The sequence below is a fragment of the Pomacea canaliculata genome, linkage group LG9, assembly GCF_003073045.1.
Source record: "Pomacea canaliculata isolate SZHN2017 linkage group LG9, ASM307304v1, whole genome shotgun sequence".
Taxonomy (NCBI): domain Eukaryota; kingdom Metazoa; phylum Mollusca; class Gastropoda; order Architaenioglossa; family Ampullariidae; genus Pomacea; species Pomacea canaliculata.
The window spans coordinates 15,743,427-15,759,655 of record NC_037598.1 but is presented as its reverse complement, the minus strand read 5'-3'; the positions used below and the strand labels follow the sequence as shown (position 1 = coordinate 15,759,655).

Genomic DNA, 16,229 nt, shown 5'->3' with positions numbered 1-16,229 from the left:
CGTCGGTTGGTTGGCTTCAGTATGTGCTTTCACCTGGAATGTTGTGCTGGATCAGATGTTCAAAGCATCCTCGCTTTTCTGGCAGGAAATTCAAAGTAATTTCTTCGGGTATTTGGTTTCAACTGCACTTTGATGTTAACCATGATTTTACTCTTCCCAGTTCTGCTCTCCATCCCATATGTACCTGCTTTGAGGTCTCAACAGGTCATTTTTCTTTTTTTTTTTTAATCCATAACAAAAGCGTTCTTTCAACATAGTCTATACCACTGCATACAAATGTAGATGTATTTTTAACAGGTCAATAGATAATAATAGTGGGTATTTGTAATCTGCGGCACCACGAACAAGATAAATCACACTCACTGCGCAGACCAGTAATGATAAATGAAAAGATGTGCAGGCACATAACGCAAAGCAGCGAAGGTATGAAGGATCCTGTTAACATGACAAGACGGTATTACAAAGGAGTTTAATCCAGTTTTAGATCACAAGTTCATACTAAATGCACTGAAAATGAGGAAGATAACTTTTTTCCAACTCTAAGAAAATTATGCTATCAAGTTTATTCTTTAAACTCTTTTTGAACCACACCTGGCAAATCCATTAGCTTTGTCTACTTCTTCTGAACCTGACCATATTCTGGTGATAAATTCTTAAAAATAAAAGAAGCGCACAAAGAAAAATTGCTTCAACACAAATTAAATACAACACATTTATTTTGAAATGCTTAAGAATTATCCATGCAACACAACATAGCAAATAAAAGAAACACAATTTATTTCTAAGTTGCATCCACAGAACCATAATGGTACATGCAATAATTATTTCTTTTTTATATACAAAGTGAAATTGGCCTAAAAGTTGCTTGTGATATGCGCTAGTAACTGAACACTAAATCTGTGCTTAGTAGTACTGTGAAGTCTTCTGCTTGATAATACAAGTTCCGAAAACAATACAATCTAAAGAATACAAAAAAATTAAGGTTTCATACATTGCACCTGGGTATTTACTATGTGATAGTGGCCACTTTTGAGTCAACAGGCAGTCACCAAAGGATACATCTCAATTGTATTCAATAATTACATCAAGGATGTTAAGGGTAAGCAATCGGGTTATTTCTTTTTGATGATAGCAATGTCCAGTAAAGCCACTAAACAGTGACAATTTTTTTCTAATTCTCTTCTACCACGATGTTTTCCCCATCTTGCAAAACAACAATCATCAATATTCAAAGAGCTTTAACCATGGAGTTCTTGAAATGAGCTTCTGTCTAAACCTAAAAACTCACCACTGTAACAGTGCCTTACAACAGTTAAAAATATGCCATATTTTCTTTGTTTACCTATGAGATTGTGTATAGTTTTTTTAAAACCCTCTTGCATACAGGAGATGCTTTGAAAACACACGCACAAGGACACACACATTCACATATAAAGATGACCTCAACATTTTCAGTAAACAACAATTATGAAGAGATGGACATCTAAGCAAACTTATTCTTGAGATATATAGTCTCTGGTTGAATAATGCCTCCTGTTAACTCTTCCTCAACACCTTCCAGCGCCCACTCATGACCACACACTTCAAGTGCTTCCCATTCGGCCTTAAATGCCTTCATGGGGTCTGGTGGAGCCATCATTGCTGACCCTGACATCTGGTCTTGCATGGCCCGAGTCTGGTCTGCAGCTGTGACAGAACAAAGTGCTTCAGTGCACTGTAACTACATTGCTCTCAGCATGTGACCGATCAATTACAGAGAGCAGCTTTTATGAGAAAGAAATCCTGACCTAATATGTGCTTCAATATGAAATCCTATTTTCATATATCTGAGTGAATGCGTTACAAAGGAAAAATTGTAGAAAAGTTTGGCATGGGCTCAGTTACAAAAAATGTCAGATGCTCCACATTATCCTACACAACAAATCCAATAGTGCCTGCATGTATACGCATGCTGTTCTGCCCACTGGTCTGGTATGATTTGGGTGTTACCAATGTTATACCTTTGCTTGGGTGTTAGTAATTTGGATTTGTACTGTACAGTATGTGTGAGAAATTACTATATACACAAGTAATTGACACCCAAAGTCAATTTGAGTTGACATAGAACAGCTTAAAACACATGCACATGGTCAGTCTGTCAGAAGAGCTGAATGGCAGCCAGGCAACACTACATAAGACTTGAAATTTCCCTGCTATTAGCAATTATTTTGCTTCGGAATATTTGGGACAAATGTGTAAGTGAATAAAAGTACAAGGAAACAGGACGAAAACTTGTTTAAACAACAATGACAACAGTTCAATACCTATTCTAATGCAGATTATTAATAAATTCCTTCACATGTACATTGCTTTTATATTTTATCTTGTGATTCATTCCTACATTGCTTCTACAAGATTACATATATACATGTGCATGTACAAAAATGACATGGCAGAAAAACACAAAACCTCTGAATAATGAATCTTACCATTATCCTGACCAAGGATGAGTGTGTACATGCTTCGAAGACCAAATACGTTGAGGAAATACCAAGATGCTGAGCTCACCCTGACACAAAAGAGGTCAATTAGTAGTACGGCTACAAACTGGAGTACATGATGATTTCAAACCATGCTCTTAATCCTCACCTTTTGTGTCTGGCACAGATGTATAAGTGACATAGCCATGGAACACAGATGCACTATCAGTATGGTTGACACAATGTCTCAAAGGGTCAGGGAGTAGGGAGATGGGATGAGTATTTTTCAAAGGACTGATTAATTGGCTTTTGGTATGGGCATTCCTTGAAACTACCTTTTTTAACATGGTAGCAACAGCATAACATACATCATGCAGATACTCAGGCATGTATGAAATTCGGGCATTTAAAAAAAAAAATCATGAAAAACACAATGTGATATCAAAACTATAACTGATGTTCCTAATATAGAGAAGTTAATTTTGCTACTTCACTATTTACAGACACAACTTTTTCTGCTAAATCTATTTAAAAAATATTTTAAAAAAATAGCAGCAAGTTGAACAAGATTTGTAAACCTGCTGAGAGAATGACATATAGTGACAATAAAAAAGACATGGAAATTTGCATCTCGCACTGTTGAAATCAATCTCTGCACAACAAAGGGAATAGAACAAACTTCAAGTACAATTTTTATGTTTAACTCATTTTTCATAAAAGCAAACAGATATAAGATACTGTTGTCAAAAACTGCAGCATACATATCATAGCTTACCATGATGCATCAAGAGAGACAAGTTCAACACCCCTTTGCAACATTGGCTTGAAGCGTAATGTCAGTGGAAATGGCACTTTGGCTGCAAGCAAAGTACACAATATCATGGAAATAATATACATAAACTATTTTAAGCTAGTCTGTTTTTTGGGGGGTTTCTTTTGTAAAATTATCGCTACTCTTGAACAAAATCTTTTTGTATTCACTAGGTACAAGAGGTTTAGATAAACCTTTAAGCATCTATTATATAAATAAATTGTATAAATGAAACCTTTATGAATGCAAATTTTAAGCAAACAGAAACAGCGATGTAACTGAAATAACACCAACACTTGTATCAATGATAACAGGAAACATACTGATGTTCACATCAAAGTTTAAATTTGAAAATGATAATTTTTTTTTAAAATTTCTAGTAGTCTGAAAGTGAAATGAACAAACAGGTGAAGGCTATTACCAAAAAACCCCACAAACACGTATGTGACTGTGCAGCATAAGTTATAGTCTATATTCAATTACTGTACTTGTCAAAAAGCCAGAAAATGCCCAGTTGATCCAACCACCAATGACGATCATAGGCAGAACATTTGTTACATTTCCCTTCATCATGTCAGTCATCATAGAAGGATCTGCAGATATAACAAAATGTGTTAACAGCTATTCATCTAGTTGATTTATTTGCTCTGCAAGGGATTCACACAAAAGTATCTATGAACATATATAAGCACATATACATTCTCACTTCTCTTTCCTTTTTTCCATACACGCTATGCATGCTCACTAGTTTCAGTTTAGAACAAATAACCAAGCTATATGGCATCACAAATTAGTATTTTAATGCTTTGTCTGAATTAGTTAAAGGTTACAAAATCTGAAATCTAAGATTACTGTGCTATTTCCAACAATACATTAGTCCGAGTACAGATGCAACAATCACAATGGAAATTAACAAATACTAATAAATTTTACCCAGAACTTCAACTGATTTCATTCAGATGCTCAAATTTTGTTTCATTCTATGTAGAGGTGAGATTTATGTTGAAAGGGAGATTGTTATGAAGTGTATTTCTGTGCTGTTATTTGTTATGAATAATTAGTATACCTACCAGTCATTGGATTCTTTGCTTGTGATTCCCTCTTCTCAACCTTGAAGAATCCACGATCCTCATTGTTGAAAAAATTCTTCCTTACTAAAAAGCTCTATTTAAAAAAAAAAAGGATTCTGAGTTCATGTAAACAATTAAACTGTTTAGTGATTAAAATGTTACTTCTGAAAAACTGAAAAAGAAAAGTCAGTGCATATATGCCTATGGAAAATGATTAATTATTTAAAACCTATGAATACATAATTTTAAAAAGCCTAAAAAGTGAAAACCACTTTGCTATCATCACCACCCTTATACTTTATTCAAAGAATTACAATTAAAACAGTAAGCAAAGAATTTTTAAAATACACAAAAATTCAACCCATGTAATGCTCTAAACTGCACATCTACCCATATTCATTGAGTAAAAATATTAATTTAAAATAGCTAAATCAATTTATAATACCGAATTTATAGAATAAAAAAAATATGGCTGTGTCTAAACATATAATGAAATCCATGTGAGGACAGTCGTTCCCGAATATATAACTACCTGTTTTGGAATGTATCTTCCATTTTCTCTTAATATCCGGCTTCGAATCAGTGCATGGCTAGACATAAAATAGTTTCAAAAAATAAGCATCGTAATAAAACTTTTAATCAAAGTCATACTGAATGTATAAAACTTTGATTTATCATAATTAAACCGTTAAGGTGTAACTGTAACATCTTATTGAGCATTTTCAGATAGAAAGAAAGAACAGGTAATAATTTTAGGTGATTTGGAACATATTTTCAGTCATGAAAGTGTAGACACAAAAACATTTTACTTAAACCTTGCGAGTTTTGCCAATACACTAGAGCTATTAACGATTCACTCCATATTTCTTCGTCATGATGGCTCAGTTTGTTTCTTTTTATTTCCCTTACCTGTCTGCAACCTGCTGCAAATCTGACTTTTTCTCCGACGAAAGAAGAATAGTGACGTAATGTCTGATGATTCCAATCAAAAACGTAATAACAACGATGGGTAAAAACACCCAAACCCTGATGTTAGAATCCAGCAAAAGCTCCGCCATGCCTGCTATCCAGTGTGAGGGGCAGTTTAACAAGACAGGATATTGTGGCTAACGAATTAGACGAAGATAAAGAAATACGATGTGTTCACAAAATATTTTAAGTTTGAATACATAGTAAATAATTTGTCAAACTATTAAAACTTGTTTAAACCTTAAAATAATTCCAAAAACATTTTTTATACAGTGTAGCTAATAAAGACTCCCTTTCTAAGGGGGGCTACTCTTCATACACAAATGGATTCAAAGGTGTACGCATATGAAACTTTCTTGAACGAAACCCTCAGAGAAGATTTGAAGTAAGAATATAACTGTGAAAAGAAACATGCTTAAAATAAAGCATTAGTTTTTTACTGATTGAAGCTTTAGTAACTTACATAAAATTTTATTTTGTAGCCACAAATTTGAGCTCTGTTACTGGTACTGCAACTGTGATACCGCGTGATGATGCTAGCACTACACGTCTTTGTACTCTTTCTACTAATATAGATTGCCTCTTTAATACTGGACTCCAGCACACATTGGCATATTCCAACTGTGGACGCACATGCGCATTGTACAATTTTAAAAACTATCCAAATAATCAAAAATGCATCTAATAATGCCAGTCACTTGATTTACCTTGGTGACCACTTTGAATTCATGCATTAAAAGATAAACTCGCAGTTAAAATTAACCTACAGATTCCTCTCTTCATTACAAGCTTTTTAACTGTCACCTCATCTCTCATTTTAATTTTATATGTGCATCTTGGATTATTTTTGCCTACATGCATAACCCCATGCTTTGGTATATTGAAAAATAATTTTCATTTTTCACACCATTCCTGCAATTTGTCTATGTCACTTTGAATCACTATGCAGTTTTCTGCTTTATTATATTTCTTTGTATTATCAGCAAATAACTTATGAGTACTATATTTATCTCCCCCTACCCCACTCTTCCAAATTTATTATAGTAGGAGTAGTCTGACATCTAAGCTCTCTGGTCTGACCATGGCCTATGCAAAATTACTAACTTTACGATAACTATAACAATTAAAAACATTCTTACTGGAGTGGATGGACAACTCTTCCTATAATATATTTTTGGTCTCATGATATATGTGTATGTGTGGTGAGATAAGATAGACTGGCAGTCTGAGTATCTAATCAATAATGTAATGACACCAAATCACCGTCAAGTTGATTTCCTGACCAGATTAATGGGGGTTTCCCCCTCCTGCTAGTAAAAAATGGTCTCTTATATTTTTGCTATTTAAAAGTGTGAAGAGTTGATTGTCAGTATAATGCTTACAGAATATTTTAAAATATAAAACTAATTGAAGTACATTTTAGGTGTACAATATATTATGTGCTAAAAAAAACTTTTAATATAGACTCTAGAGAAATATCTGCCAAGATTCAATAGATATAAACAGAACATGTGTTTGCTGTAAATGTAGCTCATTTGCATGGTATGGGAAAGAGCATGAGTGATGAGAAATCCAGGAAAATTTCTCAAATAATTCTATTTAACTTTACATTTACACTTATCTGTACAACTACACCAACAACAGTTTAATAGTTTATTGGGTTTTTTCCAACAGAAAAATCATTGAGAACAGAGATAAAGTATATAAAGAAATTTCAGAGTATCTTCAACTGAAAGCAGTGATTGAGAAACTGAAGGTAAGCCTTTTATCAGAAATTGTGGGAGCAATGAAAAGTGGAGATAGTGGAAAGACCTTTTTAAATATTTAATTTCATATATCCCATTACTTAATATTTTATTTTAGCTATGTCATTGATCAGGCCTAAGTTGGAGTGATTATTTAGCAGTTCCTGTGGCTATGACTACTGTTAGATTCAAAATGAGTAAATAATAAAGACAGTCTTTAAGAGTAGTGTTAAAGATTATTGTAATAAATGCAACAAGACCACTTTTACATTTTGAGCATTAACTATCAGTTGTTAACTAAGTTAACTAACTCTCTCCCATTCATTTTGCTTAAGTGTCTCCACTAAGGAATTGCTTATATCAATGGTCAACATATTTTCAATAGTATTAGTGAAATTTTTCTCAAGTTTGCAGATTATATGTCAAAAACAATGCTGAGAATGTTGACAATATGTATGTATCCTCAATGCAGGATGAAGACTGTTTAGGAAAAGAACTCAAGACAAAAGTTGACCTGGGATGTAACTTCTATGTTCAGGCCAATGTGTAAGAAACTTTTCTTACATCCTACATTGTCAAGTACTCTTATCTAGGTTGCATCACTATGGTATAACTTTTGCCCCAATTAGCCCATGCAGATTTTGTTCTTAGTCTTAGAAATGTTTATCTCTCACTATGCCAACATGCATGCCTTGTATGAAAAACTCAATATTTGTCACAATATACACAAATATTTTCATTGATGAAAAGTGCATATAAGGCAAAATAAATAATCAAAAAGCTATACTTCAGAGCTTCTTGACAAATCTCGTATTTATTAATGTTGCAGGCCAGACCCCTCAGTGATATTTGTGAAAGTAGGATTTGGATTTTTTGTAGAATTCACTTTGGAGGAAGCATTAAAGTTCATAGACAAGAAAACGGCATGCTTAATGGACCAAGCAGATGAAATGACAAAATCAGCAGCTAAAATCAAAGCACACATAAAGCTGGTGCTGGAGGTAAACTTGCATGTCAGAATTTTTTTTCATTTGAACATTTCTGTCATCACAGGACCGTTATCACCATAGTGGTGATAACAGTGTCCATGGTAGGAGAAGAGTTTTTCTCTTGGTGGTCAATATTGGTGTCAGACAGTATTAGCTTATTTCATGCTAGTCAATAAAACGTTTTCTAGAATGATTTTATATATTGTTAGTGTATCGGGCAGACATTTACTGAAGTATTGTCTTTTGATCAGGGTTTGAGGGAGATCCAGCACATCAGCGCCGAGACAGACAAGCCACAAAGGGATATCTTTTTATAGGCTGCAAATTTAGTAGCTAAGATTGTGAGCATGAGAAGATAGCGGAAAATGGGAGAGTGGGTGACTGTGTGTGTGTGTGCATGCGTACGCTACTATTCTCATGTATAGTTATATGTAAATAAAATGATCTTCAAAATTGCAAGGCTTTTTTCCTGAGGTTCATTTTATTTGTTCACATAATGAACTAGAAGGAGCATGAACAAAAGCTGATGAGACTGGAGACAGAAAAATTCTAGAATGTCTCCATATTTATTCAAAATCACTCACACACACTTTTTAATGCTATATTAACATAACTATGAATTATTTACCAACACCAGCGTGAGGCTGCCATAAAAATTGTTAGCAGACTGCTAACTGCCTTGCATACAATATGGGAACTGAACAACTGATGTCAAATATACACTCGTACCCTTTTAATTTTTCTTTCTGTCCATCTATCTGCTGCAAGGAAAGGGTGCATCTGCATTCTTTATAACAGTTAAGAACAGGCGTGGATACTAAGCAAGAGACTATACAGTTTCAAGAACATGCTCCTCAATGGTCTTTGTAACAGTTGAGATAATTAGTATAAAAGACAGGCTTGGATACAAAGTAAGAGGCCTTTTGCCTATGTCTTTGCCACTAAAACATCAAAGCTCTTCAGCCGGCTCCAATCTTCTTCATATGTTGTCAGTAATAGTTACATAGCATAGCTGTAGTTGCTTGGCGACAAGGCAGGGTGCACTGTCCAGCACGATAAACCCTGTGCACACTCGAGCTCGTTAGCTGCAGTCATGCTGGCAGCTGTGATGCTATGATGCACTTGTTATGTACCATCTTGGCACACAATCTTTGGTAGATGTGTCAGATAGAACTTTATATTATGTGATACGCTGGTTCTGTAATCTGGCATAAGCACCTGACCGATTTTTCGAGGGATCTGTTTCGGTCTGGCCTTTCTTATCTGTGTAATGCTATACCTTCCACCATTCCCGCAAAAAAAAAAAAAAAAAGAAATGTGGGTGTCGTCTGCTGTTGGGGTACTTGTCCCACTCTATTTAATATCTCCCAACTTTCACAATTAGAAGTCTTCAGTTCCACAAGGCGCAGAGAAAGACGTTTTTCAATCTTGAAAAGTTTTTTTTTTATTTCCTGGAGGTGAGAACGTGTTCGAACCAAAGGCATGTGTGTATGCTGTCAACTTGTGAAGGACACATACACATATACAGTAGTCCTGCGACTGTCGTTGTCCTGTTGTGTTGTGAATGAAGAAGGACTTCGAACTGGCACCCATACTGGTGACCGGTCCCTGGACATAGTTATGACTAACAATAATTATGCTTTTCTGTGCGCTAACATTGCACTAATACTACTATCGTACTCTAAAATGGCGAAGTGTTTTGTCGATGCATGTACAACAACTCTTGAAGCAGAGCATCCCAGGCGGTTATTTATATGAAAAGGAAGAACGACAAGAATAATCCACAAAATCACAAGGGCTGCTGCTGCGGGTGTTCTAACTTCTGCAATTTGTACCACGCTCTCTGGCAAGAGCTTGAGATGTATGTTGTAGGCATGGTGGTAACTGCTGAAACAAGGCGAGACGTGTGTACTTTGAATAGTGAACAAGTCTCATATTATCCCCTGTATACTAGTATGTATTAGCCTTCCAAATTTATGTAACCTTTTGCTCGATGCGTGCTACAAATCTCGAATAACCTAAAATATTGCTCCTCCTCTCCCTAACCCCCCAGTTCATAAAAGGGCGATAAAATATGGAGCTTTAGAGCTGCTAAAGGTCCAGTAAAAATGTGTGAATGTCAGGACGAATTATGGTTAGCGGGAAGATGTAACTCTGACCCCATATTCCCGCCCTCTCATCCGTCCTCGCTACTCGAGTGCCAACAACGCAAGTTTCCCGACCCACTTCCTGTAGTCCCGTTCTGTCGGAGTCGCGGTTGATTGCACCACCATTCCTTTGTCGCCTTCGTTTTCATTCCAGTGATGTCTAAACAATTTTTGATGATTAAAATCCGTATCAATGAGAGGCGCTGGCACGAAAACACACACACGCGCGTGTACATTGAGTTTGCAGGGGAAGGGGTTAGTTTAATTGCTTTTATTCAGGACCTCGTGCATTTGGTGGTAACAGTGAGATTTGCGATGTTTGACGATGCGTCAGAGGACCTGCCTTTCTGTCTGATTAACGAACACGTTTTGTTTTGTAAAATGGAGGTCTACAGCTGACACTGATCGTTATCCGACTGCTGCACGACAGGCGTTCGGTGACACACACAATAATTAAAGCTCATTTGGGAAGCAATCATCATAGTTACACTTCCTGTATGAAAGCTATCGACCACTAGTACACCCCCGCATGAAAATGTCTTCATCATCATCTATTTTGGTGGGGTTTTTTTTTTGCCATGTTCATTTTAATACTCCGGACACAGCCCCGGTACTGATGTGGCTAAATGGAGGTCCGTCCAAAACCTCTCTTGTCGACGCCGTGCTGGAGAAGTGGTCCTCTAATCTTGAAAGAGAGCAGGCGATGTTAGTTTTACTGTATTAGTTTTCTATTTTTACAGTGTGCGTGTGTTTGTTTTTGTGTGTGAGAGAGAGAGCATTATTCCAGTTGTTTACACATGACTGGAGACAGCCCAGTTCAGGATACAATTTTCCAAATCTTGTCCAACAACCCTACACCCCCCAAGCTATGGGAGGGATGGGACCATAGTTAATCTTGTATATTTGTATACAAACGTGACTCCATGATTTGGACCTTTCTGTGCATGGAGATGTCTGTAGACACGTGTCTCTAGAACGGAATGGTTGTATTCAACCAGATCAAGTATCTTGCACTGAGCTTCACCCAACCGTAAAAACTGCACCACAGTAGTCCTTCAAGAACAAATAGTAGGTCACCTTGAAGTCAGTGGTGGATTAGTACATAATCGATGTTTTTCTGTACACATGCACATAAAAATGAAACTCAAAACTGGCACAATAAGTTTTAAAATGAAATCCCATATTTGTGTTTGCTTTTTTGACAGTCGAAAAACGCAGTACATCCAGGACAAAGTCATTCTCTATGCTGTGTGTTGACAACCCAGTGAGCCCACCTTCCATTTTGTCCTTGCGTGTAACGTGCCACCTCGTCCTCGTGTCTGTGCCAAGAACTAGAGCGTGTGATTGTTGTGTCTGTGAATGGAAGTGTCAATATATTCATGTGTCTGGGTGCAGAACGTGCCCCTGTGTGTATATGTCCGTGCTTGACTGCTGTAAACGCTTGGCTGGTTACAGGCTATTACCACATGTTCTTTGTTATTACAGTATGACTCGGACCTCCCTTCCTACTAACACTCCTTTAAAAAAAATCAAAAACAAAAATCAGCGCATGTCTCGATATCCCCAGCATTGATTATTATCTTCCGAAGTAGGAGCTAGGTCACTGTTGGCAAACATGCACGTCTTACGCTATTAACATGTATAGACATAATAATTTCCTTGACATATCAGGGCCTCTGCTTACGCAAAAAATTGCGTACAGTACGCATTAAAAATTCGGAGGACCCCTTTAATTTTCGTCAATGGGGTCCCAGGGGATCCCTTCAAATTTGGGCGAAGAACATACAAAATTGGGTTAGTGTAGTGTCTGACGTCGTATCCCAATCTATTATTGTCGTCTGCTACAAGATGAGAGTTACTTCCCTTGCACTGAGTTTTTTCCCTTACCGGGAAGAGTTCCAAGATGCTGACAGCATAGTTAAAATCATCGTCTCAGAAACGGAAAGTGAGCACCCCAAGTACAGTGAGCATAATCTCATCCCAGATGCTTGCACACTCTTTATGGCACAGAAATCTCGCCATTTCTGACTAGACATTACAGTGCTTTGTGTGTCTGAAAGGCAGTTGAACAAAGTATGTTGATTTGTTGATTTTTTTTTTCACATTGCGAAGGGACCCCTTAGAGTTAGCCTGGGACCCCTTAGAAATCTGAAGAAGGGGTCCCAGGGACCCCAAAGAATTTAGCCTTAGCGGAAGCCCTGCATATAATGTCTAAAATAGATCATGAGAAGAACAGCCTCTATAGCAGCAACACGGGCGTTCAGTGGACCTTCACCAGGCAACTTGAGGATCTGGACTTTGCAGATGACATCAGTCTGTTTCACCTACCTTGGCAGCATAGTCAACAAAGACGGAGGTGCAGATTAAGATGTAAGAACTAAGAAGCCGAATAAATATAAAGACAGGCTTGCGTTCCACACCCTGCAAACTGTCTGGAACTCCAAGGCTTTATCTCTACACAAAAATCGGCATCTTCAAACCAAATGTAAAATCCGTCCTTCTATATGGATCTGAGACATGGCATGTGACAAACACCATCACCAGCAAGATTCAGACATTTCGTCAACAGATGCCCGAGTCACATCCTCAACATCTTAATTATTGCCCGAGAAGATTTCCAATACAGACCTATGGGAGAGAACCAACCAAAAACCTGCCAGCCAAGACACCAAGAAGCGGCAGTCGGGCTGGATTGGTCACACCTTACGAAAGCCAGCCGACAATTTAACAAGATAAGCTCTGGGCTGGAGCCCACACATAAAACCCACACTGAAACCACACATTCAAACCGACACAAACTGTATACAACACACATAAACATGTAAACCAGAACATATCAGCAAGCAGCCGGCTAGAGACAGAACACATAAAAGACGGGATAATATGCGTCAGGGATTGGGCAAAAGAATGGACCAGTAGTCCGCGAATGGGAAGAGATAAATTCGAGAAGAGATTCGACGAGGAAGAGATTCGACTGAGAAAAGTTGAATGCTTATTCTGACCATACCCTCTGGAAAAGTGAGTGGTCCTGAAAAGGACCTAGAGGAATGAATTTTTTGAAGTAGTTTTGGATTTTTTTTCTCTCTTTTTCAAGCTTGACACAGACTCTTTTCAAGCTTTCAAGCAAGTGCTGGCCTTATTATCGCCTTCGTCGTCGCCGCCTTCGACGTCGTCCTCGGCGTCTTCGGCGTCGTCCTCTTCGGCGTCTTCTTCGGCGCCTTCGTCGGCGACGGCGAGATCGTCGGCGTCTACGGCGCCTACCGCGGCTGTGAAATCGCCGTCGACAACGCCTAGGACCCGAATCGACAGAACGGCTGCGTCGTCTGCGGCGTTTGATAGTAGCTTCGTTGGGCTCGCTGCTCACCATGAACCGGCTCTCGGTAGCCTTGGTCAGCGCGCCTTCTCGAATGCCTCTGCGGACGATGGTCTTGAGCTGCAGGAAGGTGGGCTGCACACCCGTCTGCGACGTGATCGCATTGCGAATGTCTGCGAGCTTGGAGCCCTTTCTGTCCGCCAGCTGCGAGATGGCCGAGGCCACCCGCGACAGGGAGATCTGCGGCTTGCCACGGGTCATCCCGTCCTTGGAAGACTGGAACTTGATGGACCCCTGCATCTTGACAGATGGAAGACCGAAGACTCTCGCTCACTATTTATTGCTAGCGGTTTCTATGGGGCGAGGTTTCCATGACGGGCAGCCGGTGGGTAGAGACTATGGCAACAACATAAGCAACACAAGGGGTGAATGATGCATGTGAACACTAAGGGAGGGAAGTTGTCATGGTGGGTGGATCAACACAGCAGGAGAACGTGGTTGCTATGGAAGACTAATTCTAGGTCTATGTCTACGAAGATCAAATGACGTACACATCATGACGCCAATTTCTTAATGTTGCTAAAGCTTACGTCAAGCTATTGAGGTTGGACTGAAGGGAGGAAAACTAATGGCTTTCAAATGGTCTAACTCTAACCAATTCATTTGCATCCTATTTAGAGGAGGTTATGATTTGCATGCGTACAAAATCTGTCGTAGTGTACTTCAGCACGTTATATTTTGTTACAGCTGCAATAGAACATGAGGAACATGAAAGCAATCGGAAAGCAATAAAGTCACGTAACATATAGAAACTAGAGAAATTATTTCGATTATTATTTACAGATCTATATTTAACAGAATTTCTGTACTTGATATTTTTATCATAAAATTGGTGTGGGGGATCAATGTATGAATCAACTCTCTCATCACCGTTAATCCTCTCCGGTTAACGCCATCACGGTTTTTTTTTTTTTCCATTTTCACAAGCCGTCCCGGGAATATTTACATCAGAGCCAAACAGATTTTAAACATTGTACGACAATTTCAAGCTTTGTGATCATCTATAAATTCTCCAATGACTCTAGATGTGTCTCATTGACATCTTGCTGCGCAATGAGCATTCTTTTGAATGGATACCTGCGCATTATAAATCATCATCATGATAAGCTATATATATATAATGCCTATGATAGTGGATGCGTATGACAAGAGAATGTAACATCTTCAGAACTGCATGTTTGCACGACGCAACATCAAGATACGGGCATAGCATACAGTAAAGTACGAACATGTGCATGATGTCCCTTTATATTTTTCTTTAGAGTTTACTATTTACTGTCTCAAACATGTACAGCACGCCATTAAGCATTGTGCATACAGTCCGAGTCTAAAGATCACGTCATTAGAATGTTAACATTGACGTCATGCCACAGGTTCTTCACATTCAGTGACGTCAACATAAGCGTAACAAGTAACCATGCTGATGACATGTAACCATGCTATCTTGTTCAATAAAATGAACATTTTACTTTTTTTTCAGAATAATCATATTAGACAAATTAATTTACTTACAAGTATAACAGAAATTTATAAAGTTAATATAATATTTTAAAATAATATAAGTATAAACTTAGTTACATTCTCTCTCTCTCTTTCGATTGGTTGTACGCAGTTCTCGCGAAACTATGGCTGCTGTAGTTGTAGCGACAACACACTCAAAGTACATTAAAGCCAGTTCTAAATTGATGTCTTCGACTTACCATCACGGGAGCATGGTTGAAAACAAATCGTGGCTGACTGGAGCAGTCAAATACTATTTTACTTTCTTTACAAAAGAAAGTCGTGTGATGGCAACGTACAGCCATGGCAACCAGATCTGACGTTGCCTGGACGCACAGTCTGCACTTCCACCCTGTGGCTGGGCTTCTCCAGATTATAAAAAGGAATCACTCACGCTAGTCGCAGCATATGGTGCCTCGTCCGAGTGGAGCTGGTCGTCTCTGAAACCAAAAGCGGGATGCGGAACGGCAAGGCTACTCGGACCGTCTGTGCCCGAAATCCGAAGCCCAAGGCCGGGGTATCAACCAAGCTGACTTTGAAGACGATCACTTCAGTCCTTGCACGGCTGCGGGACCGCGGTGGATCACGCTACACGGACATCAAGAATGCCATCGCCGAAGAGACTGGCGTGGAGCCCAGGTTCTTCGAGTTGAAGGCGCTCATAGCGCGAGGCATAAAGGAAGGAGTCATCCGGCAAAATAGCGACGGTCGCTTTCTTCTGCGCCTGACCAAGATGTTAAATCGCAACTCGCGCATGAGCAGCAGCGCCATCACCAACGGCGGCGGTCGACAGGGCTGCGGAAGACGGCGGCGGAGTCGACGGAGACGCAGTAGACGGCGGCGTCGTAGTCGTCGACGAAGCAGAAGACGACGACGGCGAAGCCGACGCAGACGACGCAGCAGAAGGAGGAGGAGGAGAAGAAGGAGAAGGCGATAATAGATGAAAATTCTCACTCTTCTTAAAACATTTTTCTAAAATAGCCCAAAAATAATTTTTGTCACGGTCCTTTTCAGGACCAAAATTTTTCCAGAGGATTGGATCAGAATGTTTTACAGTGTTAAGTGACTTCTTCTTTCTTCTTTCTTCTTTCTTCTTTTTCTTTCTTTCTTCTTCTTCTTTCTTCTTTCTTCTTCTTCTTATTGTTGTTATTATTATTATTATTATT

The 16,229-nt window shown here is 38.6% G+C and overlaps 3 protein-coding genes across 3 annotated transcripts; 2 read left to right on the top strand and 1 right to left on the bottom strand.

Annotated features, from left to right (window-relative positions):
- Positions 1–698: 698 nt before the first annotated feature.
- Positions 699–5,432, bottom strand: LOC112571699 (ER membrane protein complex subunit 3-like). The gene is made up of 7 exons (XM_025250919.1): positions 5,250–5,432; positions 4,873–4,930; positions 4,341–4,434; positions 3,759–3,863; positions 3,235–3,316; positions 2,469–2,548; positions 699–1,686 (listed from the first exon to the last, which is right to left on the bottom strand). Exons 1-7 carry the CDS (start codon positions 5,396–5,398, stop codon positions 1,484–1,486), a joined length of 771 nt encoding a protein of 256 aa, XP_025106704.1. The 5' UTR covers positions 5,399–5,432; the 3' UTR covers positions 699–1,483.
- A 160-nt stretch (positions 5,433–5,592) lies between these two features.
- LOC112571700 (protein UXT homolog) lies at positions 5,593–8,499 on the top strand. Its single transcript, XM_025250920.1, has 5 exons — positions 5,593–5,694; positions 6,984–7,065; positions 7,527–7,600; positions 7,884–8,055; positions 8,295–8,499. Exons 1-5 carry the CDS (start codon positions 5,633–5,635, stop codon positions 8,358–8,360), a joined length of 456 nt encoding a protein of 151 aa, XP_025106705.1. The 5' UTR covers positions 5,593–5,632; the 3' UTR covers positions 8,361–8,499.
- A 7,021-nt stretch (positions 8,500–15,520) lies between these two features.
- LOC112572199 (protamine-like) lies at positions 15,521–16,000 on the top strand. The gene has a single exon (XM_025251766.1). It carries the CDS (start codon positions 15,521–15,523, stop codon positions 15,998–16,000), a length of 480 nt encoding a protein of 159 aa, XP_025107551.1.
- Positions 16,001–16,229: the final 229 nt, after the last annotated feature.